The sequence below is a fragment of the Engystomops pustulosus genome, chromosome 1 (assembly GCF_040894005.1).
Source record: "Engystomops pustulosus chromosome 1, aEngPut4.maternal, whole genome shotgun sequence".
NCBI classification, from domain to species: domain Eukaryota; kingdom Metazoa; phylum Chordata; class Amphibia; order Anura; family Leptodactylidae; genus Engystomops; species Engystomops pustulosus.
In genome coordinates this window covers 103,028,987-103,055,523 of record NC_092411.1, presented here as the reverse complement: position 1 = coordinate 103,055,523, position 26,537 = coordinate 103,028,987, and the positions used below count along the sequence as shown (strand labels likewise).

Genomic DNA, 26,537 nt, shown 5'->3' with positions numbered 1-26,537 from the left:
TTTTATTATGGCTAGAAATAAGATGCTAAGTAAAGAAAAAAGAGTGGCCATCATTACTTTAAGTCAGTCAGTCTGAAAAATTGGGAAAACTTTGAAAGTGTCTCCAAGTTCAGTTGCAAAAACCATCAAGCACTAGAAAGAAACTAGCTCACATGAGGACCGCCCCAGGAAAGGAAGACCAAGAGTTTCCTCTGCTGTGGAGGATAAGTTCTTCTGAGTCACCAGCCTCAGAAATTGCAGGTTAACAGCAGCTCAGTTTAGAGACCAGGTGAATGCCACACAGAGTTCTAGCATAATGTATATATATAAGTATACCCCAATAAATACAAGTAAGAATGGTAGCTATTCCACAGAAAAAAAACTGTTAAAATATGTCATATTAACTAAAAAATATGAAGAAAAAAATTACTGACTAAAAAGTGGGGAGATATGAAGCGATTGATATGAGATATGAAGAGATATGATACCAATTATAACATGACTCCATATGTGTTCCTCTATTATCCTTGACAGTAGGTACCTCTGGAGTCTGTTCCTGTGCAACTGGAGGTCTCCTCTTGAAATCTCGACTTCAGCGGAGAGACTGTCCCTAACTAGGTATAGCTCACAATTGTTTCTCCAGGAAAAGAGGATTTTTACAGGTATGGCGGTCAAAGTACTGCTTTTGCTTGCTCTGCACATTCTCGACCCTTGGGTCTACAATCTCTCTGGTGTCCACCAGGCGTCTCAGGTGCTCTTGGACCCCGTAAGTTTGGGGAAGCAGAGATTGGGAGTCAGGGGTGTCCATGTCCTGGGCCATATCTGCTGCCAAATGAACGTGCCTCCCGCACATAAGGTAGTAAAGGGTATATCAAGTGGACCAGTGAGTGGGGTTGTTGTAAAGGTACATAGGCTTAGGTAGGAGATTTGCTTGTCAACCCCTTTGGCAGGTGGCAGGGTCTGGTTCATCTTTTCGCAGAGCTCGTTTCCCAGTGGATGATACTCAGTGGTCCTCAGCTTCTTGCAGCTATTGAGAGCACACAACTCTTGGAATGGCTGGGACTCAAACGCTGACCTATGCTCTGTAAGTATCTTATCCCGACCCCTAGAGTAGGATGAAGCTCTTCCACAGGGCCGCCCCCGTGGTTCTGTCTTTGACTGGAACAGCCACCCCAAAATCGATGAAATGGTCTATGATGGTCAAAGTATAGACATGGCTGGACCGACTTGGCTCCAACTTCACGTGATCTAGGGCCACAATCCTGAGGGGGGCGCTGTCTCACAATGGGAAATAATGGAGCCCTTTGGTTATGTTGCTCTCCTTGATCAATGGCACAGGACAGACACTCTCGACACCAGCCTTTGATGTTATGCTTCATATTCACCCAGTAGAACCGCCTCCTGAGGGTAGCCTAAGTCTTCTGAAAGCCAAAGTTGTCCGGACTGATCGTGGTACATGTCCAGCACTATCTTGGCATCCCTCTTGGGGATTACAATCTGCTAATGTTGGTCATAGGTGTCAGGGTCCAGAGTTCTCCTCTTCAGTAGACCCTGCTGCAGACTCCGAGTCTTTCTCTGGTGCATAGTACATGCCCACTGGAAAGATAATCCATTACCTCTCTATTCGCTCAGCTTTCAGCCTGGAGACTTAACCAGAGGTCTTTTTACGCTGGTAGCACGGACCCTTCTTGCTGTGGTGCAGGTGCCACCTAAGAGGGCAAGGAGTAGACTCTCTGAGCATCTTGCCAGAAAAATCGGGCATAAAAGGCAGGCATCTCAACGTCTTCCCACTGGGCATCTGTGGAAAGTCCAGTTTCCTGGTCAGGGAGACGGGATAAGGCGTCTGTATTCTCATTTGTCTTGCCAGCCTAGTACTTGATGGTGAAGTTGAAATTATCCAGTCTGGAGGCCCACTGCTGCTCTAATGCCCCGAGCCAGGTGTTCTCGAAATGTGCCAAAGGGTTGTTGTCCGTATAGAAGGACGTAAAGACCGTATAGAAGGAAGCAGCCATGTAGTCCTTAAACTTTTTGGTCACTGCCCAGAATAACGCCAGGAACTCCAACTTGAACAAGCTGTAATTTTGGTCATTCTGTTCTTGCTCCCTGAGGGAATGGCTGGCATAGCCTATGACCCTTTCGGTTCTGTTTTGGAGCTGGGATAACACAGCCCCTAGGCCCTGTTTTCTGGCATCGGTGTAGAGTATGAAAGGCAGATTGTAGTCGGAATACCCTAACACCGGAGGCTCTGTTAGCCTTTGCTTTTGATGGGCCCTTGTTACCCCTGACCATCCTTTAAGGAGCTCCCTTTAGGAGCTCTAGTAGGGGCGCAGCAAGCTGGGCAAACTGCCGGTAGTAGCTGGCAGATCCTAAGAAGCTTTTTACATCCTGAATTGTAGTCGGAGTAGGCCAGTCATGGACAGCTGAAATCTTCTCGGGGTCTGGCTTGATTCCATCAGCACTCACCACGTGTCCTAGGTACTTTACATTAGGCTGTAGCAGATGGCAGTTAGATGGTTTCACCTTTAGACCATGCTGGGTCAGGATTTGGAACACTTCAGACAGATGTTGGAGGACAGTTTTTGGAGTAGGGGTTGAATCGTCCTCATGGGGCAACGGTCCACTAATGGGGATGCTCTATATCGTCTTGCGTCCTTAAGCAGTTAAGGCACAGTCACTATTCCCTGGGAAATTGAGCCAATATACACTTAACTTTGGATACAATCACTTCCCCCTTTTACTTCCCCAGCGGGACACACTCATCAGTAGCAATGATGGAACAGCTCCAGTGCACAATCGAGTTGACTGGTGGAGGTAAGCGTTGCTCCTCTCCGGTTGCAGGATACTAAGATCAGCGCTCTGGCAGGTGCACACCTGTTCGGCTGGCTCCTCGGCAGCATGCAACGGAAATACGAGGCACAGCAGAGCGGACACAGTTCTTTGCTGGGGGTTAATAGGGTAGGTGCTAGAGCAGTGCTCGACAGCACAAAGCAGCAGAATAACAAAGTCTGGATCACAGTAGTGGCCTTAACCCGAATAGCAGCAGGGTTAGGCATCACAGTTCCATATGCCAGTATAAGGCACAGAAGTAGATATCCTGTTCATGACGCTACTTGCAACATCCCCCACTGGGGCCTAACCTTTTTCGTGGCTTGGGGGAAGCCGATGCCCTGGGTACTTAAGTGGCTGGCTGAGTGCGGCCTAGTGCTTGTCTTTGGTCACGGTGCTGGGTACCAGGCAGGGCCGGCTCCAGGTTTCAGTGGGCCCCTGGTCGACAGCGCCTCACTGGGCCCCTTAACAGTGAACTCATGTGGTGGCATTAAAAACTCAGAACCTCAAGATACCAATATTAATATACAGCCCCCCATGCTCCGTTAATATACAGCCCCCCCAGACTTCATTTAGTAATATACACCCTCCAGCCAGGCTCCATTAATTAATATACACCCCCCAGCCAGAATACAGTAATTAATATACTCTCCAGGCTCCATTAATTAATATATACCCCCCCCCCCCAGGCTCCATTAATTAATATAGACCCCCCCCCAGCCAGAATACAGTAATTAATATACCCTCCAGGCTCCATTAATTAATATATACCCCCCCCCCAGGCTCCATTAATTAATATAGACCCCTCCCCGCCAGCCAGAATACAGTAATTAATATACACTCCAGGCTCCATTAATTAATTTACACCCCCCCCCAGCCAGAATACAGTAATTAATATACCCTCCAAGCTCCATTAATTAATATATACTCCCCTCCCCCAGGCTCCATTAATTAATATACCCCCCCCCCCCTAGGCTCCATTAATTAATATACACACACACCCCCAGCCAGAATACAGTAATTAATATACCCTCCAGGCTCCATTAATTAATATATACCCCCCAGGCTCCATTAATTAATATAGACCCCCCCCAGCCAGAATACAGTAATTAATATACTCTCCAGGCTCCATTAATTAATTTACACACACTACCCCCCAGCCAGAATACAGTAATTAATATAGCCTCCAAGCTCCATTAATTAATATATACCCCCTCCCCCAGGCTCCATTAATAGACACCCCCTCCCCAGGCTCCATTCATCAATATACACCCCCCCCCCTCCATTAATTAATATACAACCCTGACAGGATCCATTGATCCACACATTATTAGTGGCCAGAAAAAAATTATTAAAGCTAACTTACCTTAAGCGTTGCACGCATCTTCTACATCTGCTTCCTCTTCAGAGTGAGAGCAGAGTCTCCTATGCAGCAGCAGGGACGCTGGCGGCGTGAAGTCATCACGTCGGCACCATCCTGCACAGTATAAGGTGCTCTCCGGCAGAATTACATCGGGGGCGCCGATGCTATTATGCTCTGTGTGGGTCCGCTTGCGGTGCCGCCCCCTGCCAGCCGTGCCGGCAGTGTGAGCGCGGCGCTTATCTCAATTACATCGGCGACAAGTATGTCGATGTAATTGAGTTTACTTATGTTGCCAGTTGGTGCCGTGGGCCCCTCTGGAACCTCTGGGGCCCCGGCACTTGCCCGGGTAAGCCGGGTGCTGGCGCCGGCCATGGTACCAGGGAACAGAGGCCTCATCCGCAGCCTGGCAGGTCTCCAGCAGGTGGAAGTACATGAAAATGGATGGTGAGGCTGAAGGTGTAGATTTCTCCCTCGGGCAACCCCGATGGTATAGATAGGGATCCCTGATGACGGAGGGTGGGGCACCTTTGATGGTAAACAGCCTGGCACAGGGATCAGGCAACGTTGGTAAAACATTCAACTTACAGTCCTTTCTTGGAACTAGCCAACAACCACAACAGCAGCAACTTCAGCTGAATAGAGATGGCTGGTTGGATACTGGTAAGGTAGCTTAGAGCTGGAGGGAATAGTTGGCTGCTTCAGCAACAAGGTAGGGTAGACTCCTAAGGGTGGGGGTCTGCTTGGGGCCTGGTATTCTCTCACAGGCCATTGTGTCAGGGCAGCAAATGATAGACACCTCTGTTTCTCAGGGAACTCTCCTGGACTCACCTTTGCACTGAACTGAACTTTCCTGCTACAATGGCAAACTTGTTATCCAACCAGCTTTCTCCTGGCATTACAAATGTTACAACACATCCTATTGGTCAACATTATTAACATTACTCCTCAGGCAGAGAGTTATCAGCCGCATTACCATTATCTAGCACTTGAGACCTCCAGTGAGTTGATCAGGCTCCTTAGAAGCTCTATGGCATGGAGAAGGATTTAGTTTTGCAACAGCAGGTTTAATCCTTGCATTGGCAGGGTTGTTGCAGTAAAAGGATCACTCAGAGGCAGAATTTGTAAAGCATTTAACTTACAGTTTGTTTATTGGAAATCAGCAACAGCCACAACAGAAGCAACTCCACAGGATGGAGATGGCTGGTTAAATATAGTTCCCCTAGGCTGTTTCAGCAGCAGGTTAAGGCAGACTACTGGTGGTGGAGCTCTGCTTGGGGCCTGGTTTCCAGACAGGCTAAATGTGTCAGGGCAGCTTGCCACAGACACAAGTTTTAAATCTTTTGAACTGGGCCACCAGAGCCACCGGGGAGTTTTATGAACTCCCCACTGGGATGGGGAGTTCAGGGGTTATCCAACCAGCAATTTGATGGGTCAAAATACAAACTTTTGCCTTCTGGGCAGAGATAGACCAGCTGCAATACCGACTATAGTCAGTAGACGGTGACAAAACCCTGGAAATATTTAGTATGCACCTACCGAGTAAGCCGCTACAGATACAATGCTCGGGGACAGATTAGTATTGACAGGTTCTTGGATTCACCTAGTAGCTGTATCTGGCCCGTGTGTCCTTTTACAGTGACCCTGGATATCATGTCTTCCCCCATCTTGGCTTTCACTTATTTGTTTATGAGGATGGATCTACCCTTATCCGTTACCCGTAGGTGCCTCTGGGTGCTTGGGGTTGAGCCTGATGAGTTTGGGACTCATTGGGGCACATTGACTTACCCGTCCGAAGGAGTTCACCGTTCACCTAATGCATCATGCGCCCGATATCCTGCAGGTGTTGCTTCACTGCTCAGGTCCGAGGGAGTTCACTTTCTTTAACGTGGTGCCTGTAAGCATTGGATTGCGACATAATTTGAAAGTTAAATCCCATGCTCAGTCTGAATCAGTCAGATTGTCCAATGGCACGCCCCCCAATTTGTGTTGCATGGAAGCCAGCGCAGCTGCGCCTGAAAACAATTCCGCGCCACACAATCCCAGTGCAGATACCTGTTATATAACTGTTGGAGCCGTGCAGTTAAGAATCTAGCCTCCGGGGCCGCACCTCCTACTGGACGAGGGGGAAGGTGCTCCCGCCCACCAGCACCCTGCTCCCGCATGCCGACTCCATGTTCCCCCCGGGAGCTGGCCGGCACTGTGCTCCCGCCCGCCCGGTGGCCGGCACCGTGCTCCTGTCCGCCAGCTGGCCAGCACTCTGCTCCCGCCCCCCGCCACTGTGCTCCTGTCCCCCACCAGCCGGTACCGCGCTCCCACCCCTGCCCGGCCAAAAAGCTCTCGCCCTCCGCCCCCCCGACCGTCATCACCATACTTTGCCCCCCCACCTCCTCCCTGGACCAAGCTCCTGCCCCCTCCCCCACCGGGCCGTATGTATATGCAGTGTCCAATTGGCATACAGCAGCCTGAAACTAATGTGTTTGGTACAGTTATTCATAGTGTTCATAATGTTCTGTTTTACAGGTTGTCTGAGAGAAAAAATAAAAGCTGTGGCCAATTTACCACTCTGCATGGAGTTTTGTGTTTTTTTTAAAAATCCATTTATGTTAGTTAACCCCTTACCGACATGTGATGAGTAATGTGTACTACGTCACTTACCGGTAACACCCGCTGATCGCCGCCGGCAAAGGTGCCGGCGGCATCAAAAAGACGGCGGCGCGCATGCGCCGCCATCTTTCCGTGGATCGTCGCTCCCCGTGACGTCATTGGGGAGCGGCGATCCGTCGCCATGGTAGCTTCGGGTCTCACGAAGACCCGAAGCTACTTCAGGTTAACCCATTCATTACCATGTGCTGTCAGCACATGGTAATGTATGAGTAGTAAAATCCCCATATACTGCCATACTGTAGTATGGCAGTATATGATAGGATCGTACAGACACCCTAGGGTTAAAGTACCCTAGGGAGTCTGAAAAATAGTAAAAATAAAAATTAAAAAAAAGTTAAAATAAAAAAATTATAATAAAAAAACCTAAAAATTCAAATCACCCGCCTTTCCCTAGAATTGATATAAATATAAATAAACAGTAAAAATCATAAACACATTAGGTATTGCCGCGTCCGAAAATGCCCGATCTATCAAAATATGATATCGTTTTTTCACTGCGTTTAACCCCGTAACGGAAAATTGCGCCCAAATTCAAAAATGGCACTTTTTTGCCATTAAAATTTTTTTTTTTAATTCTATAAAAAGTGATCAAAAGGTCGTACAGTCCTAAAAATGATAACATTGTAAACGTAATCAAAATCCGCAAAAAACAACACCACCCACAGCTCTGTACACCAAAGTATGAAAAAGTTATTAGCCCCAGAAGATAGCAAAATCCCCAAAAAAATTTTGTACAGGAGGTTTTAATTTTTCTAAATGTATGAAAACATTATAAAACCTATACAAATTTGGTATCCCCGTAATCGTACCGACCCAAAGAATAAAGTAGACATGTAATTTGGGGTGCACAGTGAAATCCGTAAAATCCAAGTCCACAAGAATACGGCACAAATGCGTTTTTTTACCAATTTCACTGCATTTGGAATTTTTTTCCCGCTTCCCGGTACACGGCATGAAATATTAAATACCACCATTTTGAAGTGTAATTTGTTACGCAGAAAATAAGCCATCACACAGCTCTGTACATGGAAAAATAAAAAAATTACAGATTTTTGAATGTGGGGAGTGAAAAATGAAAACGCAAAATCGAAAAAGGGCCGCGGCGGGAAGGGGTTAAATGGGCCTTTAACATAAGGAGTGTTTACATGCCATCCAGTCTGTTCGCTCTTCCTCTGTTATTCCTCCTAGAAATCCGTTTTACAAGTTGGAGAGCGTTCCTTCATAATCTCACAATGCCAAATCAGTGCTGCTACCATCTAACTATGAGGGAATAGGTCACTTGAACTTCATAACACAAGTTTGTCTTAACATTTCTATGAAATTCAGGCACATCAGGATAGGTGAGAGGTCATTTTGTCCCTGAATATTTCAAGCTCTTGAGTACTAAGTACTGGGCAGCAGTACCAGCTGTTGGACAGCAGAGTGAGGCAGAGCTCTGCCGAGGAGGCGGGGCTCAGTATGAGAACACAGGAAAGAGAAGACAGCAGAGTTCCGAGAGGAAAGGACAGTGGCGGCAACTGTTTAGTAGCAGGTTAGTTACCTATAACCTTCATGTACAGGAAGTAAATGGATAGAGGGGAATGACAGCACACACCTCTCATTGTAGCAGATACATGTATAAAAGGATGCATGACATATATGAAATAGATTTACATACCTCCCAACTTTTGTGGAGGAGAAAGAGGGACAAAATGGCGGCGCGCGAAGCGCGCCGCGGCGATTTTTTTACCCACAGAAGCCACACCCTAGCCACGCCCCCTAACCACACCCCCTGGCCACGCCACTGCTCATACCTTCAACGCATCCACTGGCACCAATGTATATTTATGTATATAATTGGGGGGCATATTCCACTCCCCCTAGACAACGAGCATGCCCTCCTAGACAACGAGCATGTCCTCCCCTAGACAACGAGCATGCCCCCCCCAGACAACGAGCATGTCCTCCCCTAGACAACGAGCATGTCCCCCCCTAGACAACGAGCATGTCCCCCCCAGACAACGGGCATGTCCGCCCCCAGACAACGAGCATGCCCCCCCCTAGACAACGAGCATGTCCCCCCCAGACAACGAGCATGTCCCCCCCAGACAACGGGCATGTCCGCCCCCAGACAACGAGCATGCCCCCCCCTAGACAACGAGCATGTCCCCCCCAGACAACGAGCATGCCCCCCCTAGACAACAAGCATGCCCCCCCTAGACAACGAGCATGTCCCCTAGACAACGAGCATGCCCCCCCCTAGACAACGAGCATGTACCCCCCCTAGACAACGAGCATGTACCCCCACCTAGACAACGAGAATGTACCCCCACCTAGACAACGACCATGTCCCCCCCTAGACAACGAGCATGTCCCCCCCCCCTAGACAACGAGCATGTCCCCCACCTAGACAACGAGCCTGTCCCCCCCTGTGGCTGTGTGCCCTTTTTTGTGTGTTTGTGTTATTTTTGTCTTCCAGGACCGTGCCTGCTGTGGACTGCTTCCGATTCGAAGGATTACATCGATGACCGACAGTTCTAACAAATAAAATGGTCAACGAGGGTGTGTCTGCGTTTTTTGTTCAATAAAATTTTCTGAAAACGGTGTGATTATTTATTTTTTTGCGACACTCTTCATAGTTTGCCGTAGTAGTGGTGCCGGCTAGATGACGGTGCTCATTACTAAGGGCTGGCCTTAGTGTTTGCACTACACTAACGCCCATACCATTACCCCGGTACCCACCGCCACCAGGGGTGCCGGGAAGAGCCGGGTACAAACCAGTACCTGACCGTCTATAGATGGTCAGGTGTTGGGGCGGCTGCAGGCTGTTATTGTTGCGCTGGAATAGCCCCCTAACAGTGGCCTATCCCAGCTCAGTAATGGCAGGCTGCTGCTGCTTTTTTCTATCAGGCTGATTTGAAAAATAGGGGCACCCCATGCCGTTTTTTCTTCAAATTTTTGACAAAAATATGCGTGGGGTCCCCCCTTTGAAGGGGGCTCCCAGGCTGTTTCCCCCATTTTTACAAAAAAATGGGGTGAAAAACGGCATGGGGTGCCCCCTATTGTTCAAATCAGCCTGATACAAAAAAGCAGCAGCAGCCTGCCATTACTGAGCTGGGATAGGCCACTGTTAGGGGGCTATCCCAGCGCAACAATAACAGCCTGCAGCCGCCCCAACACCTGACCATCTATAGACGGTCAGGTACTGGTTTGTACCCGGCTCTTCCCGGCACCCCTGGTGGCGGTGGGTACCGGGGTAATGGTATGGGCGTTAGTGTGAATTTGCCAAAAAAATTAAGGCAAACACTAAGGCCAGCCCTTAGTAATGAGCACCGTCATCTAGCCGGCACCACTACTACGGCAAACTATGAAGAGTGTCGCAAAAAAATAAATAATCACACCGTTTTCAGAAAATTTTATTGAACAAAAGACGCAGACACACCCTCGTTGACCATTTTATTTGTTAGAAATGTCGGTCATAGACGTAATCCTTCGAATCCGAAGCAGTCCACAGCATGCACGGTCCTGGAAGACAAAAATAACACAAACACACAAAAAAGGGCACGCAGCCACAGGGGAGGACATGCTCGTTGTCTAGGGGTCAGGGGTAGACATGCTCGTTGTCTAGGGGGGGGGGAAATGCTAGTTGTCTAGGGGGGGGACATGCTCGTTGTCTAGGAGTCGGGGGGAGACATGCTCGTTGTCTAGGGGGGGGAATGCTCGTTGTCTGGGGGGGGGGACATGCTCGTTGTCTAGGGGGGGGGGGCATGCTCGTTGTCTTGGGGGGGGACATGCTCGTTGTCTAGGGGTCAGGGGGAGACATGCTCGTTGTCTAGCAGGGGGAAATGCTCGTTGTCTAGGGGGGGAAATCCTCGTTGTCTAGGGGGGGGACATGCTCGTTGTCGCAGTAAAGGGGAGGGGTCCTATGGAGCGCAGTAAAGGGGAGGGGTCCTATGGAGCGCAGTAAAGGGGAGGGGTCCTATGGAGCGCAGTAAAGGGGAGGGGTCCTATGGAGCGCAGTAAAGGGGAGGGGTCCTATGGAGCGCAGTAAAGGGGAGGGGTCCTATGGAGCGCAGTAAAGGGGAGGGGTCCTATGGAGCGCAGTAAAGGGGAGGGGTCCTATTGAGCGCGCAGTGAAAGCCATAAAAAACACATTTGATATTTTCCTTCCCGCTTCCCAGTACAGGGCCTGGAATATTTAATACTGTCACTAGGAAGTATAATTTGTTACGCAGAAACAGGCCGCACACAGCTCTGTACGTGGAAAAATAAAAAAGTTATTGATTTTTGAAAGTGGGGAGTGAAATATGGAAACGCAAAAATCGCTCCGTCAGAGTAATGGAGCAGACGGCCGTGTATGACCATTCTGCTCCATTACCGTCATAGAGCGATGACATGGACCTTATGTGGACCCCAACAGACCCCTTGTTTTCATGATCTATGGGGGTCACATCACTGAAACCCCCACACATCAGCAGGTTAAGCCCTGTCCTATGGATAGGGCCTAACTTGTATTTGTGGGAAAACCCCTTTAACCCCTTAACGCTCTGCGCCGTAGCTCTACGACGCAGAGAGTATAAGGAGTGTATGAAGAGGGCTCACGGGCTGAGTCTTCTTCATACAAGGTGGGGGGTTTTGCATGTTGCAGAAAACCCCCACCGCTAATAACCGCAGTCGGTCATTGTCGCCGGCAAAGTCTTTTTTACGATCGCTGTGCCCCCGAACGTCATCGGGGGCGGCGATCGTTTGCCGTGGTAGCCTCGGGTCTTCTTTTGACACGAGGCTACATGGCTTCTGCAGGTTCGTTACAATGAGCCAGAAGTATTGCAGTATATGGTAGGAGCGATCTGACCATCTAGGGTTAATGTACCCTAGATGGTCTAAGAAATAGTGGAAAAAAAAGAAAAAACAGGTTTTAAAAATAAAAAAAAATTATAAAATATTAAAAATTCTAATCACCTCCCTTTCCCTAGAACGGATATAAAACATAATAAACAGTAAAGATCACAGACATATTAGGTATCGCCGCGTCCCAAAATGCCCGATCTATCAAAATATAAAAACGGTTACGGGCGGCGGTGACCTCCGAGGCGGGAAATGGCGCCCAAATGTCCGAAATGCGACTTTTACACCTTTTTACATCACATAAAAAATGAAATTAAAAATGATCAAAATGTCGCACAGACCTCAAAATGGTAGCAATGAAAACGTCGGCTCATTTCGCCAAAAATGACCCCACCCCCAGCTCCGTGCACCGAAATATGAAAAAGTTATTAGCGTCAGAAGATGGCAAAAATTTTTTTTTTTTTTTTGCACACATGCGTTTAATTTTTGAAAATGTATTAAAACACAATAAAACCTATAAATCCGGTATCACCGCGATCGCACCAAACCAAAGAATAAAGCTGAGGTGTTATTTTGAGTGCACAGTCAAAGTCGAAAAAACTGAGCCCACAAGAACGTGACATGTGCGGTTTTTTTAAAAAATTTTTCCACATTTGGAATTTTTTGCAGCTTCGCAGTACACGGCATGTTAAAATAAATAACATTACGGGAAAGTAAAATTTGTTACGCACAAAATAAGCCCTCACACAGCTCTGTACACGGAAAAATGAAAAAGTTATGGATTTTTGAAGTTGGAGAGCGAGAAATGAGAGAAAAACCCTGCGTCCTTAAGGGGTTAAGGGATTAAGTATATGGTACAATAAAAGCAGAATAGAAGGGCACTGGGGGGGTTAGGGATGGGGGCAGGGGGTCTATGGAGGAAAGTGTTTAACCCTTTAGCTGCTGCCTGCAGTCACTGTAGAGTACCTGTTATCACACTGCAGCAGCTGCACACACTCGGCTCTGCTTCATCAGACGAACTTCAGTGAGGAGCAGGAGGAGGTGGGGGCAGGGAGCCATTGATGTAGCAGTGCTGGAGAGTTCCTGCCTGCACGGAGGATGATCCCCTGGGGCTGCTGTGCAGGGGCAGTGCAGAGAACATGACACTCTGCACTGCTCCATCCATCCATCCATCCATGTGCCTGCAAGTGGCAGCCTGAGGACAGGGAGGGCTCTGCCTCCCAGGGGAGGGGATGGGGGAGGTGCCGGCTCTGCAGCAGACAGCCCGGGAGCTGGAGAGGAGGAGGACGCTGTACCCCGCCCCCTGGCTTCTCTGTATCCTGAGCAGGACGGGGGCGGGACTCGGGGGCGGGACTCGGGGGCGGGACTCGGGGGGGCGGGACTCGGGGGCGGGACAAAACGGAAAAATCCGTGAAACCGCAAAAAAACCGGGACTTTCACTTAACGGTCCGTGCAGGCGGGACAAGGGTTAAAAAACGGGACTGTCCCGCCCAAAACGGGACGGTTGGGAGGTATGGATTTACTAAACACAATAGGGTGATGTCTTATTATATAAAAAGTACTTAAAACGAACGAGCTACACATAATAATGAAAGCATATCTGTGGCCTTCTTTCAGTTATGTTACTATGAAAAACATATCTTTATTGGAACATACACTAAAGCTCTGCCACACTGTGGCACGTAGAGGTCCGATGGACACATCTATGTGCCGGCTTATTCATGAGGGGGGTCTTCCAGGTACTGCTCTCTTTTCTGCTTCTCTCCAGGACTCCCACACCAGATGCCTCAACCCCACCCCCACCCCCTCTTATGAATACTCCGGACCGCTGAATGATAGGTGCGTCGATAGGTCCGCTACGTGTCACAGTGTGGCAGACTTTAGGGTATGTTCCGATAAAAATATGCTTTTCACAGTAACATAACTGGAGAGGGCTAGGTAGAAGCTTTCATTAGTATGTGCAATTTGTTTATTTAGTTGACAGGTGTCCTTTAAGTGTCCAACCACTGAGACCTTGCAGACCCCCATTCTCTTGAAGGTTTGGGTCTGGCTGCTGGATCCAGTAGATAAAAGTTGCACGTTATACTTGCTAAAAAGCATATAGATAAACACAACTATTCTAGACTACTTCATCAGGCATGGTATAATACAACATCTGAATAGAACAGGTTTTTATACACAAATGTACTAATGCTATGGTTGATGGGACAAGTGATAATAAATGGAGCAATCAATGTAAGGAGAAAACCCATTTCATTGTTCTACTGTAGTTTTGACAGTAAACTCTTAGGCTACATTCACACGACCGCAGGGGGACATATATGGCCACAAGCTTGCGGCTGTACATACATCCCCCATAGGCTGGCAATGGGCGCACGGAGCAATACAGTGCGGCAAGGTACCGCTCCGTACAATGGGAAAAGATAGGGCATGTACTATCTTTCCCCGTGCTACGGCGCCGTGGTCCATGTATTGCTGTGGAGAGGGGAGGGGTCACCACTTCTCCTCACCATTGAGGAGAATGGATGCCCGTACAGCTAGGGCCCGGCAGACATATGATTGTGTGATTGTAGCCTAAGGGTGATGCCACACATGGCGTTTTGAACCAGTTTTTGGTCCGTTTTTAAAGAAGTCCATAAAAAACGCATGCGTTAAAAAAACGCATCCATTTTTGACAGGTTTTTACCAATTACAGGCAGTCCCCGGGTTACATACAATAAAGGGTCTGTAGGTTTGTTCTTAAGTTGAATTTGTATGTAAGTCGGAACTGTATATTTTATCATTGTAATCCCAGCCAAAACTTTTTGGTCTCTGTGACAATTGGATTTTAAAAATGTTGGGTTGTCATAAGAATCAGGATTAACAATAAATCTTCATTACAGACACTTGTGATAACTGTTACTGCTGATCATTGGAGCCTAGGACTAAAGCACAATAAATTACCAATATCCAGAGGTCCGTTTGTAACTAAGGGTCGTATGTAAGTCGAGTGTTCTTAAGTAGGGGACCGCCTGTATCTTAATTAAAACTGGTCAAAAACGGATGCATTTTTGACAGACTGCTTAAAGGAAATCTACCACATGATATGGTAGGTGTAACCTCAGGGTGAGCTGGTACGTGCTCGGCTCACCATCTAAAGATTAAAAAGTGTTTTAAACCGTGATGCAGCGGTTTGGGACACTAACAAAAATAAGCTCCGTATTTCCATCTTACACCTACCATATCATGTGGTAGATTTCCTTTAAAAATGGACCAAAAACGGGTTCAAAGCGCCACCCGTGGCATCAACCTTAGGCCGCGGTCACACTTACCGCTAGGCGTCCGTTTATAACGCGACACTAGCGCACAGGGGGCGGTCCTCGGCCCGAACGCACATGCGTTTCCAGGGAAACGCATGCGATTGATAAGCCAATCGCATGCGTTTCTCTGGAAACGCATGTGCGTTCGGGCCGAGGACTGCCCCTGTGCGCTAGCGTCGCGTTATGAACGGACGCCTAGCGGTGCGTGTGACCGCGGCCTGAGGCCCCTTCCACACTTGCGTTTTTCAGACGCGTGTTCTGTTCACAGGAGTGCATTGCACTCTGACCCATTGTAATCAATGGGCTTTTTCAGACTTGCATTTTTTTTTCACGCACACACGCAGGTTTTAAAAACGTACCGTACGCGTCTATGAAACGCATCAAAAACGCATTGCACTCTGAGACACTTGCAAGTGCAATGCGTTTTTCACGCATCAATTGCCATAGAAAAGATAGAGCTCAGTCCTGAGTCCTTGAAATTGTAGTGAAAATGAGACACTGAACAAACTCTGACTGAAAACTGATTGAACTCTTATGTAAAATGTCAGTTTTTCACTGACCAAACCCTGATCGCACCCTGATCAGACTCTGGCGTGATCTGCAACGCAAGTGTGAAAGGGGCCTAAGGGTGATGTCAGACGTGGCACTTTGTCTGCGCTTGCAAACGCAGACAAAGCCACGCCCACCGCGTTAATTTACTGCAAAACAACGGCCGCTCATTCCCGATCGCAGGCATTTCCAAAGAAACGCCGATGCGATTGGGCCGTGGCAAACGCAGACAAAGCACCACGTCTGACATCACCCTAAGTCTAATGAGTTCAGCCGATTAAGTCCAAGTTTCTTTTTGTAGTATGCACTGACTTCTATTCTACCTACAAAAAGATGCCTCCATTATTGAACAAGTACAAAGCAGTTCATGTTTTATTGAGAAATATCACAAAAACATCTTTAAAAACGCAAATATGGAGCAGGTTCAAAAATAACTTGCGCATCATCAAAACAGACAACAACATCCCGGGGATTCGAAGGTATAGGTTTCACTTACAATAATGATACAGTGCAAAACATGGATAACACCATAAGTTCCAGAAATGATGTACGTAAACACAGGGCAAATAATTGCATAAATATAAAGGATATAGTTTCCACAGTTATATCATTAGACTGGGTGGCATGGACCCCCAATAAACCATTATGAACTCTCTCAGGCCCTTTAATACTAAAACCACATTACCAAAACGAATAACCATAAAAACACGCAGACTCTTCCTTTGTTGGGTATAAAAGAATGGTCACAGCTTTATTTTTTAAATAACAATTTCCAAAAACTCTTAAACTCGTAAAGGCACTTGATTGTGAACTCGTTCCATTGGCCCGGCCGCTGTATGCCAGCTGGACTCCCAGCTGCCAAGTCGGCCAACCGAGCCTTCACCTCCATTGCTCACTTTCCGCCAGCTGTGACTTGAGGAAACTAAAAGAACAATAAATTAACAAGAAAACAAACACACAAATAGGGCGGGAGGGCGGGACCGCTTCTCTGCCAAGCTTATGACAAAGAGGAAGCACCCACCCCTTACACCAGCTTAAATCCCTCACGCCAGTAGGCGTGAATAATTATGAGGTAGTAGGGTGGAGATGAGCTATAACCCACCCCTTAATTAAAGTGCCACCAAACCCTGACCTTAAACTTGAGTTAACCTAAAAGAGCAGCCACCAGTCCAGGGGCACCTTCCTTAATTAGTCAGGCGTACCCCGCAAAATGTGCATATTGTACAAAAATATCAATGTATTGAATGGAAATAATCCACCAGGAGGACAGACACACTAACGCACGTTTGTACTTGAACTTGATCGCTAGTGGTGGCATTTACTGTAGGTAACAAAGTTTTTTTAGTACCCATTTAGAATTCATTATAGTGGTAATGGACAATACATAGGAGGTCATTTATTTTTACTTTTATTTTCATCTTCCCTGAGCCTTTTGTGAGTCTATGTTTTGCACCGCGTTTGGCTGTTTGTCATATGCTGATTTTTTTTTTTTGAGACTTATTAGGTGCAACTTTTTTAAATAGTCCCACATGTGCCCCAAAAAATCACTAGAATACAACCAAAAATCCTGCATCAGACTACGATAAATCTGCCCCATAGTGTGTTATCAGTAACATGTACACACCACTGCCCCCTTGTGGGAATATAATAATATATCCCTCCTTTTTGTGTATGCACTGACTACATACAGATACATGCAGAAGTCCATCATATTTATTGTGAATTATTTAAGGCGGGTGGAGGTCCTTGGACAAAAAATCTGGAGGGGGCCCCCACAGGGCTGCCACCCCCTATCCGCACGCACATATCAGATCTTATACTACACCAGATGATTAATACATGTATACAGGATCAGAAGTGAAGAAGAGTGAGTGAGACAGACAGCCTTCGGGTGCATTCAGTTCTTGTTTATTTCATTGTAAGAAGGTTTCCCGACGTATCGTTCCTGAGGAGGGCTACAACATATACTGTATTCTTATACCGTGGGCTTATACAATGGCGTCTTCTGCCTATCTATCTACTTGTGTGTGTGAATATTGTGTACAAAGTGTGTTCTGTATGTGTACCTGCATGTTGTGTGTGCTGGTTTGTACATGCTGCTGCATGTTGTATGTGTATGGTGTATGTGTAGTCGCTGCTGCTATGTGTTGTTTGTGTGTTTGCTTCATGTTAATTGTGTGGGTGTGTGCTACTGCTGCTGCATGTTGTGTGTTCTACTGCATGTTGTATGTGTGTGTTTCTGTGTGGTGTGCGTGTGTTGCTCCATGTTATTTGTGTGTGTGTGTGTGTGCTACTGCATGTTTTTGTGTGTGGTGTGTGTGTGTGCTGCTGCATGTTTGGTGTACTGCTTTTCATCCCCTGGGGCTCTGTGCACAATTTTTGCATCACAGAATTGATTTCTGCACTGATTTTGAAGCAATAAGTGACTGGTCATTTCATTGCTATGGATCATGCTGCGTGTAAAGATATTTTGTGCAGTGTGTGGATGGGATTGTTATAAATTCCATACACTACAGTGCTACTGTATTACACTGCAGATTTACTGCATGGGAACACAGTGACTCAATTCCCCAGGTTATATGATACAATAGCACTAAATTGATCCCTGGGAGGTAAATTCTTTTGTACAAAAGTGTCCAGACATAATGTTACAGAAAATTAAGATATCCTTAGGTACAGTTGCATACATACGTTAGGAAGATCTTCTTTCTATGTCGCTTGTTACTTAGTTACGAACACGGAGCACATTTACAGTTACACAATTACACACAATTACAGTTACACATCCACAATTACTATACACACTACAATAGTAACGATTACAATAGACACAAGCTAAACACTCGTAGGTCACATGTCAGTGCAGCTAGCAAGTTGCTGTTTTTTGGTTGGTGGACACAGTACATTGCTACCATGGCGCCCAGTACCAGAGCTTTAAGATGCCAGTTACTGGCTACCACATCATCAATTGGGACAGTGTTCACCCCACCTAGCCCTGAAACACTGACAGCTGCAGGGTGGTCACTTACTTTTCGGTTGTGCCTATGCAGTCCATACTGGCGCTGCTGGCTACCAGGTTCCCGGCACTCTTTGCGCCCTGTAAAGCAACATCCCCCCCCCCCCCCTGCTGCAGGTGACCTTCTGGTGCCGGCATTGGGGAGTGAAGTAGGATGCCAGGTGTACGTAGACCACATTACAGGTCACGGTACAAGCTGGGATGGCTGAAAATCCATATAGGCTTTGGTGGGGCCTAGGGTGCTGTATAGAGGATCAGTTTGCCTTGTATAAGTATATTGTGCAGTTCCGAGCAATTCATTCAGAAGTTGTCTCCCTCTAGGAGAAGGCCGTTTTATGTAGTGCCGATGGTTTCATATCAGAGGGATCTGTGTGGCGTGGGCCTCGCTGTGGAGGGATCTGTGTAGTGGTCAGGTGGAGGTTCAGGCGGCAGTGCCCTGACATAATGCCGCAGGTGCGGCTCACGCTGGATAATGCTTGATGGAGGTAGGAGGTGTCAGATGGTGATATTGTGGCGCGATGCCATGAGTGGAGTTGGACTACTCGCACTACATCCATTATGCCACACCTGACGAAGGGAGGATGTGGGCCAGCACTTGTGTAATGTTCGATACAGGCCTGACTTGGAGCAGACCTGGTGAAGGGAGAATGCAGGCTGGCACTCTGTGCGACTCTGGTGCAAGCTGCTGCAATCTGTATGTGTCCATAAGCCAAAATGGGTTTAGTAAAAAAATCACTGATGTGATAAAAAAACCACCAATGTGAAACCACCCAGAGTCCAAACCTGCAGCTAAGGCAGAGGCCCCTATCTTTAGTGAATGGATGGAAGCCCAGAGGCACATGCCGACCCTGGCAAGACCTGCTAGAAGCAGCCAGCAACCGATGTAAATGATTCAGTCGGATTTAATTTTTGTTTTAAATTTCAAACACTCAATGTAAAATGTCTACTCATTCGTCTCCACAAAATGGTTTAGCCAGGAAAACAATGCAGGGTGTGTGGATATTGTTCTAGGCACAGTCCACCCATGTCCATCTTTTTCAGATATTAAGTAATATGAAAACTGTTTGCTGCACTTTTAATTTTCTACATTTGTATAAATGTATTGTATAGCATTGGATACATTGAAATTAATGTTTTCAAAACTTTTTGTACAGTAGAGAAAGTCAGTGGCAAAACACTTAACTAATATATAAAGCTGAACATATGTGTGTGTGTGTGTATGTATGTATGTATGTCCGCTAAAGGAATCTGCACCGTCGCATTTACAATCACCATTATTGCACAGTTGCTCTCTGTGACTCAGGGAACGTCATAGACTAGGTTTTGAGCCGACATTTTCACTCTTTCCAAAATCCACTTATTAATCACCATATACAGAAGCCATTGTCTGCTGCTGTTGCAGTGGCAGTTGGAAGCTGAGCTGTGATTGGTTTCTATTCTGCCACAGGTCATTAATAATAACTCTGAGTTTTGATTGGCTTTATGGGCAATGAGTATTAGACACTTATGTGTGAAGTAAGCTGGATAGGGATACAGAGATAGGGGCAGATTTATCAGAAATATCTGAGGTAAAATTGCTCCAGTTGCCCATGGAAACCAATCAGAGATTAGCTGTAATTTTATAAACCGCTGTGCAAAAAGGAAACTTAACCTCTGATTGGTTGCTCTGGGCAACTAGAACAGCTCTGCTCTCAGAACTAATAAATCTCACCATAGACAAAGTGACAGTCAGAAACAGTCACAGTCAGATACAGAGGCAGCCATTGAAAGAGACTGTGGGAGGCAGCCATTGAAAGAGACTGTGGGAGGCAGCCATTGAAAGAGACTGTGGGAGGCAGCCATTGAAAGAGACTGTGGGAGGCAGCCATTGAAAGAGACTGTGGGAGGCAGCCATTGAAAGAGACTGTGGGAGGCAGCCATTGAAAGAGACTGTGGGAGGCAGCCATTGAAAGAGACTGTGGGAGGCAGCCATTGAAAGAGACTGTGGGAGGCAGCCATTGAAAGAGACTGTGGGAGGCAGCCCCTCGGAGAGACTGTGGGAGGCAGCCATTGAAAGAGACTGTGGGAGGCAGCCCCTCGGAGAGACTGTGGGAGGCAGCCCCTCGGAGAGACTGTGGGAGGCAGCCCCTCGGAGAGACTGTGGGAGGCAGCCCCTCGGAGAGACTGTGGGAGGCAGCCCCTCGGAGAGACTGTGGGAGGCAGCCCCTCGGAGAGACTGTGGGAGGCAGCCCCTCGAAGAGAGTGTAAAGGTCAGGGACAGGGACAGTGAGGGACAGGGAGAGAGATACATATAAAATATATTTAGCTAACCCACTCTTTCTATTTTGTTATAGCTAAGAGCAGTTATTTCATATGGAACATAAACCACATTGTTTGTAGTGCATTTCATGATTTCTTATTGCCTTACAGCCAGCAAAAAATCTGAAAAAAAGTGTTCTGCTAAGACGTAAGTCAAGGTGAACTGAACGCACTGCTTCCTAGTGACCTATTATTTTCATAGTTTCAGCGTATCTGTAGGTCTACTGTCCTTTTAAGTCACAAATTCATTATGACTGAATGTGTGCAAAAGCGTTGTCCGGAGGTTAAAAAACATGGCTGCTTTGTTCTAAAAAGAGCTGTAGATGTAGAGAGATGAATGGAACTAATTTTTTTAACCTCGGGACAAAACTTTTAAAAGCCGGTTTCAGTATTTCATGTACTGCACACTTCCCTGTGTATCATAGTTATATGATGAAAGGAGTCCCTGCATACTCACAGGACAACACTGCTGTGCTGGAACTACTTATACCTGGAGTCCTGTCTGTGAAATATGATGAACATTACGGTCCATATTTTACAGACTAAACACTCTTGTCTGAAACTCGCCTAAGGCCACAATCACATGGTGTTTGAGTTACATTATGCAGCACAATTCAATCACAATGCTGATCATATATGCATTTACACTGAAAGGTAAGCGATTGGTAAGTGGCACCAGGGGGGAGATTTATCATTGCTTTTCTTTTAAGTGTTACTTTTTTGCACTTTTTTTTTACTTTTCAACGTTTGCACCACAACTCGTGGTGCAGTGTTTTTCAATGGCTTCTTTGTATTTATCTTACAAATCTAGCTGTTTAGACTAAAGTTAGACAGATCAGTGCTGTTAGCAAATACATCTAACTTCAAAAACCTTTAACCAATTTTTTAAAAAAAAATTTAAAATGTTCATTTTAGACAGCAATGTAAAAATGTATTTAAAAAAAAAACATTTTAATGTAAAATGCTTTTTATTTAGACATATCAAAAGTTGTGCAAGTTTGACATACGGACAAAACTGCTGATTGCAATTCCTTTTTTTTTTTTTTTTGGAAGGATATTTTTATTTTTAAACAAATAAAACCCTGCAATATGCAGACAATGGGGCAGATTTATCAAGCAGTCTGAAAGTCAGAATATTTCCAATTGCCCATGGCAACCAATCACAGCTCCCCTTTAAAATATTCATGAGCACTGGTGAAATGAAAGCTGAGCTGTGATTGGTTGCCATGGGCAACTGGAAATATTCTGACTTTCAGACTGCTTGATAAATCTGCCCCAATATTACCAAAAGCATTATATAAGAAAAGGGAAGATTTATCGGACAGCTGACTGTGAGACTTTTTTGCGCAAAAAGTCTCTGCTCCCTGGTGCGGAGCAGGGAGCAATGTTAGACTAACAGGCGCAATATACCACAAGGAGAATCCACCTAAGGGTGATGTCACCCATGGCGTTTTTGGGCCGTTTTTAGTTAGTGCTTTTGTCCTGTTTGCTGAATTTGCGCACTTTAAAACAGACAAAAGCGCATGTGTTTTTTACGATCTGAAAACGCACTAACTAACAATGGCCCAAAAACTACCTAAAAACGCCATGAGTGGCATCAGGGTGGTGCCACACGTAGCATTTTTAGTCTGTTTTGAATCATGTGTTTTCAGTCTGTTTAAAAACACATCCGTTTATTACTGCTTACCATGCATTTGGCTGCTTTGAAACTGTTTATCTATTAAGATAAACAGGTTATAAGCAGCCAAATGCATGGTAAACAGTCAAAAACTGATGCATTTTAAAAACGCATCTGTTTTTAAATGGACTGAAAACCCATGCTTAAAAACGGACCAAAAACGCCACATGTGGCATCACCCTTAAACAAATTAGTCTAAGGGTGGTTTCCCACATGGTGTTTTTGTTGCGTTTTTAAACACATCCAAATCGCAAGTGGGAGGAGATTTGGCCAAATTGCTTATGTATTTCACATGTATTTCCCTCATGGTGCTGCTACTTGTCACGTTCTTGGTCTGTTCTTGGTCCATTTTTAAATTGACTGAAAACGCTTGAGTTTTTATGTTTACCATGCATTTGGCTGGTTTAAATGTGTTTCACAGCTGCTTAGAAAAATGGTCCTAGAACGCACTGTGTAAGAACACCCTACGACTGCAATGACACGATCATGAGTGGGGCGTATGTACAGCCATAAGGGAAGCGCCGCTGTTTCCTATGGAGGACAAGGGGTCACCTCCTCTTCTCCTCTGGCGGCATACCACCGTGTGAATGTACCCTCTACACTCACGAGTGTGATGCGATGAACTCGCAACGCGTACTGCCCAGGTCTCCCGGCCCAAACTGACATGCTGAGTTCAGTTCTGGTTTGCAGCGTTCAGGCCAGGAGATCTGGGCAGCACATGTAACGAGTGTGATGTGAGTTCATCGCATCACACTCACGAGTGTAGAAGGGGCCAAACATGCGGTGCTTGTTACCGATCACATACATTTCATTGCATATGTGAGTGACCCAAGCTCCTCCCCGTTGTGTTTTAATAATGTTTTAAAATGCATTTCAAATACCATTTTTGAGGCCTTAGAGATTAGGGCCCCATAGGACTGAAATGCTTCTGGATATCTGCAGCTGAAATCAGGTGCTTTTTTTGGTAACTGATCCGTCTACCCTGCAACTTTCAACCATTGCATGTTTTCAGTGAGTCTACAAGAAATCATGAAAATGTACGACTGCATGTACACATTTATCAAAACATGTAAAAAATGTTTGTATAAAGAAGTACTATTTTGGAAAAATAGTACTTTGATGTTTGACACCCCATTAAGTAATCCTTAAAGAGTTAATTATATCTGTCTTTTCCATCTGGTCACCTGAATGGTTAGCACTTTGAGCTCTTACACTCCTCCCATCTGCTGTCTTCACCAGGTACACAGTCCACTTTTCCATGTTTCGCTTGTCGCTCCAGCGTTTGCTTTCGCTGTCTCACGGTGGTGGAGGATCGTACATAATGCAGAGTGTAAGGGGAATACAAACCCCAAGAAAACTGGAAGGAAAAGTCGCTCTGGTGACTGCATCATCTGAGGGGTAATTTATCTCTAGGGCATGACATGTAGTAAATAGTGGGGTGTATTTAAGACTGTATACTGTTTGACTAATTAGCAGAATACCTCAGGAGATGCCTTATACTCTCTCACCTTGTATTTCTTAACACTGCACTTCTTACAGTCTGGTAGAAGAAGTTTTTTAAGCACATTGCAGCCTCATTTACCTAAGTGGTTGTCATTCCTGATTTTCTTAATGGGTGTCTGTCAGCAGTTTTGATTATACAAAGCTGTAGACAGTTTGATGTGGTGTGCCTTCTCAGAACTAGGGTATCCACCCTAATATCTGTACAAAAAAGTTGAAACACTCCTTGTGTTGCTGATAATGCACTTTATTGAAACATGGCAAATATCTAAATATGTGTTATAATTTGGCTGTGTTGTCTTTATCAAACACGTAAGCCATGTTAGTAGCAAATAAAGTGAAAAGTGCATGAGAAGCAGCACGGGATAAAGTACAATCCCGTTCATACAGATTGTACTCCATCCAATGCCACTTCTCCTGTGCTTTTCACTTCATTATACTGTGGGCAGCCCCAAAAAGCTGTGTTATCATACCTTTGTGTGTTTTATTAGTAGCAGCAGGACTGTGAAAATACATTTATAGTCCAGGATTGTAGCTGGACTTGAAGCACTCTGGTGCACTGGTGTGTGAGATCTCTGAAATGCACTTCTGCACAGTCCCTCCCCTTTGCTATGAGTCACTGCTGTAACAGGCATCTATTTGAAAACCACACAATCTAGTCAGGCAGGAAGGGTTGCGCTGTGATCAATGCAGATCTCACACACAAGTGACCCAGGACTCTAAAACCTGCAACAATACTGGAATATAGAAGCATCAGTGTTCTGCATCCTGCTACAATCTTGGAATATAAATACATTTTTTACATCCATCCCCAATGTCACTAACAACATACATGGTTACACAGCTCTCCAGGATCCATACCTGACACCTTCTGCAATTTACTACAATCAAAACTGCTGACGGATTCCCTTTAAAAGTTGATGTGAAAATTTTCACTAAATACTTTATCATATGGAACATGGTGTTACAAAAATCTTTTGTCTGTATTTTAACACAAAGCTCTGTCTGATCCATTTCCAAAGCTGCACTGAATCCGTATTTAATATATGCAGATTCACTGCAGATTTTCTTAGGAATTCAGTAGCGGGTGTATTCCACATTGTAGTTTTTTCTACATGGATATCTGTAAGGAAAATCTGCTGCCACTTGAGTGTTTGCAGGGACCATTAGAATACATACATACGGAATCTTCATAGCATATGCATCGAAAATGTTAATGGAAAATGAGGAATGTAAAGACACGTATAACCAGCTACTTCCTGGAGCAGAGAATCCCCCTGTGAGCTACCCCATGACTTGTCCAATAAATTCCATGACCAAGCAGGAGGAGTCCAAGCTTACGGTAAACACGGTAAAATGAACTTATCTATAGGTTATATATAAAACAGCTTGGAGCATCTAGAGAGACAGAGAGAAAGAGATCCAATTAAAAACTTGTGTCCCTTTTCTCGACGGAAACAGCATTGCACTTTTGTTTTGTTTTTTTAATTATTCAAATGTTGTATGACTTTTAATTATGATGTTTCCATTTTTCATTATAACCTTTGGTAATATTTGATACACTTTTTCTTTTAGGTGTTTTGTAGCTGATTATGTAAACGCTAAAAGCTTACATGGTACATGAGCACTTTAGACTGTAGATTTTTGTGTTAAAGGGAACCTGTCACCACATTTGCACATATACAGTCAGTGAGCGGTTCCTATAGAGCTCTACTAACTGACTGACATCCTTTCTTTTAGCGAAAAATCGTTTCGCTTACATCCACATAAATCACCCTTTATCTTATATTACCTGGCATCATAGGGGGGCGTTTCCTGCTCGGCCAGCCCCTCCCATCTAAAACTCCCCATGCCTTATGACCTTACTGGTCACAGTTCATGTCATGTGACCAGAGTGACATCATCTCAAGTACTTTAACCTGCTGTGATTTCGTGTAATCACATACATGGTGTAGAGTTTACTATTATTAGAAGGCTAAAGGACCTGAGATGATGTCACATGTCATGAATGTGGCACAAGGCACCATGTAAAAAAACATTTACACAATATTTCCTGTACATTACCACTTTATATGTAATGCTTGTATCATGTAATGCTTTTACAGGATCGGCTTAGCTATTGCACGACGACTTGCTCAAGATGGTGCACGAGTTCTTATCAGCAGCCGAAAGCAACAAAATGTGGACAAGGCTCTCCAAGAACTCAAAAAGGAGGGTCTGGATGTGGAAGGGACTGTGTGCCATGTAGGGAAGAATGAAGACCGAGTAAAACTAGTGGATTACGTAAGTACAAAAGGGAGTCATTCTAAGAGAATTTTAGAAAAATAGGTTATTTACAATAAAAGCAAATCCTATTCTGAATGCCTATTCTGTATGCCAATTATGTTGGTTTTTTTAGGTGTTTATTGCAGAAAAACATATATATTTGATCCCGGCTGATTTTACAAGTTTTCTCAAAGAATGGAGAGGTCTATAATCTTTATTATAGGTATACTTCAACTGTGAGAGACAGAATAAAAAAAAATCCATATTATTACATTG

At 45.5% G+C, this 26,537-nt stretch overlaps 1 protein-coding gene across 4 annotated transcripts in view; it reads left to right on the top strand.

The window, feature by feature from the left end:
* The first annotated feature begins 8,237 nt into the window (after nt 1-8,237).
* Nucleotides 8,238-26,537, top strand: part of LOC140128943 (dehydrogenase/reductase SDR family member 4-like) — a 34,469-nt gene continuing 16,169 nt past the window's right edge. Inside the window, exons 1-4 of one of the 4 annotated variants that reach the window (XM_072150636.1) lie at nt 8,238-8,363; nt 20,930-20,966; nt 23,736-23,894; nt 26,102-26,279. In XM_072150636.1, coding sequence (XP_072006737.1) covers nt 8,291-8,363; nt 20,930-20,966; nt 23,736-23,894; nt 26,102-26,279 — 447 coding nt within the window. In that variant the 5' untranslated portion in view covers nt 8,238-8,290. Of the gene's footprint in view, nt 8,364-13,334; nt 13,542-20,929; nt 20,977-23,735; nt 23,895-26,101; nt 26,284-26,537 lie in introns of those variants that run through there. The other 3 variants (XM_072150626.1, XM_072150630.1, XM_072150640.1) reach the window with 3 other exon arrangements.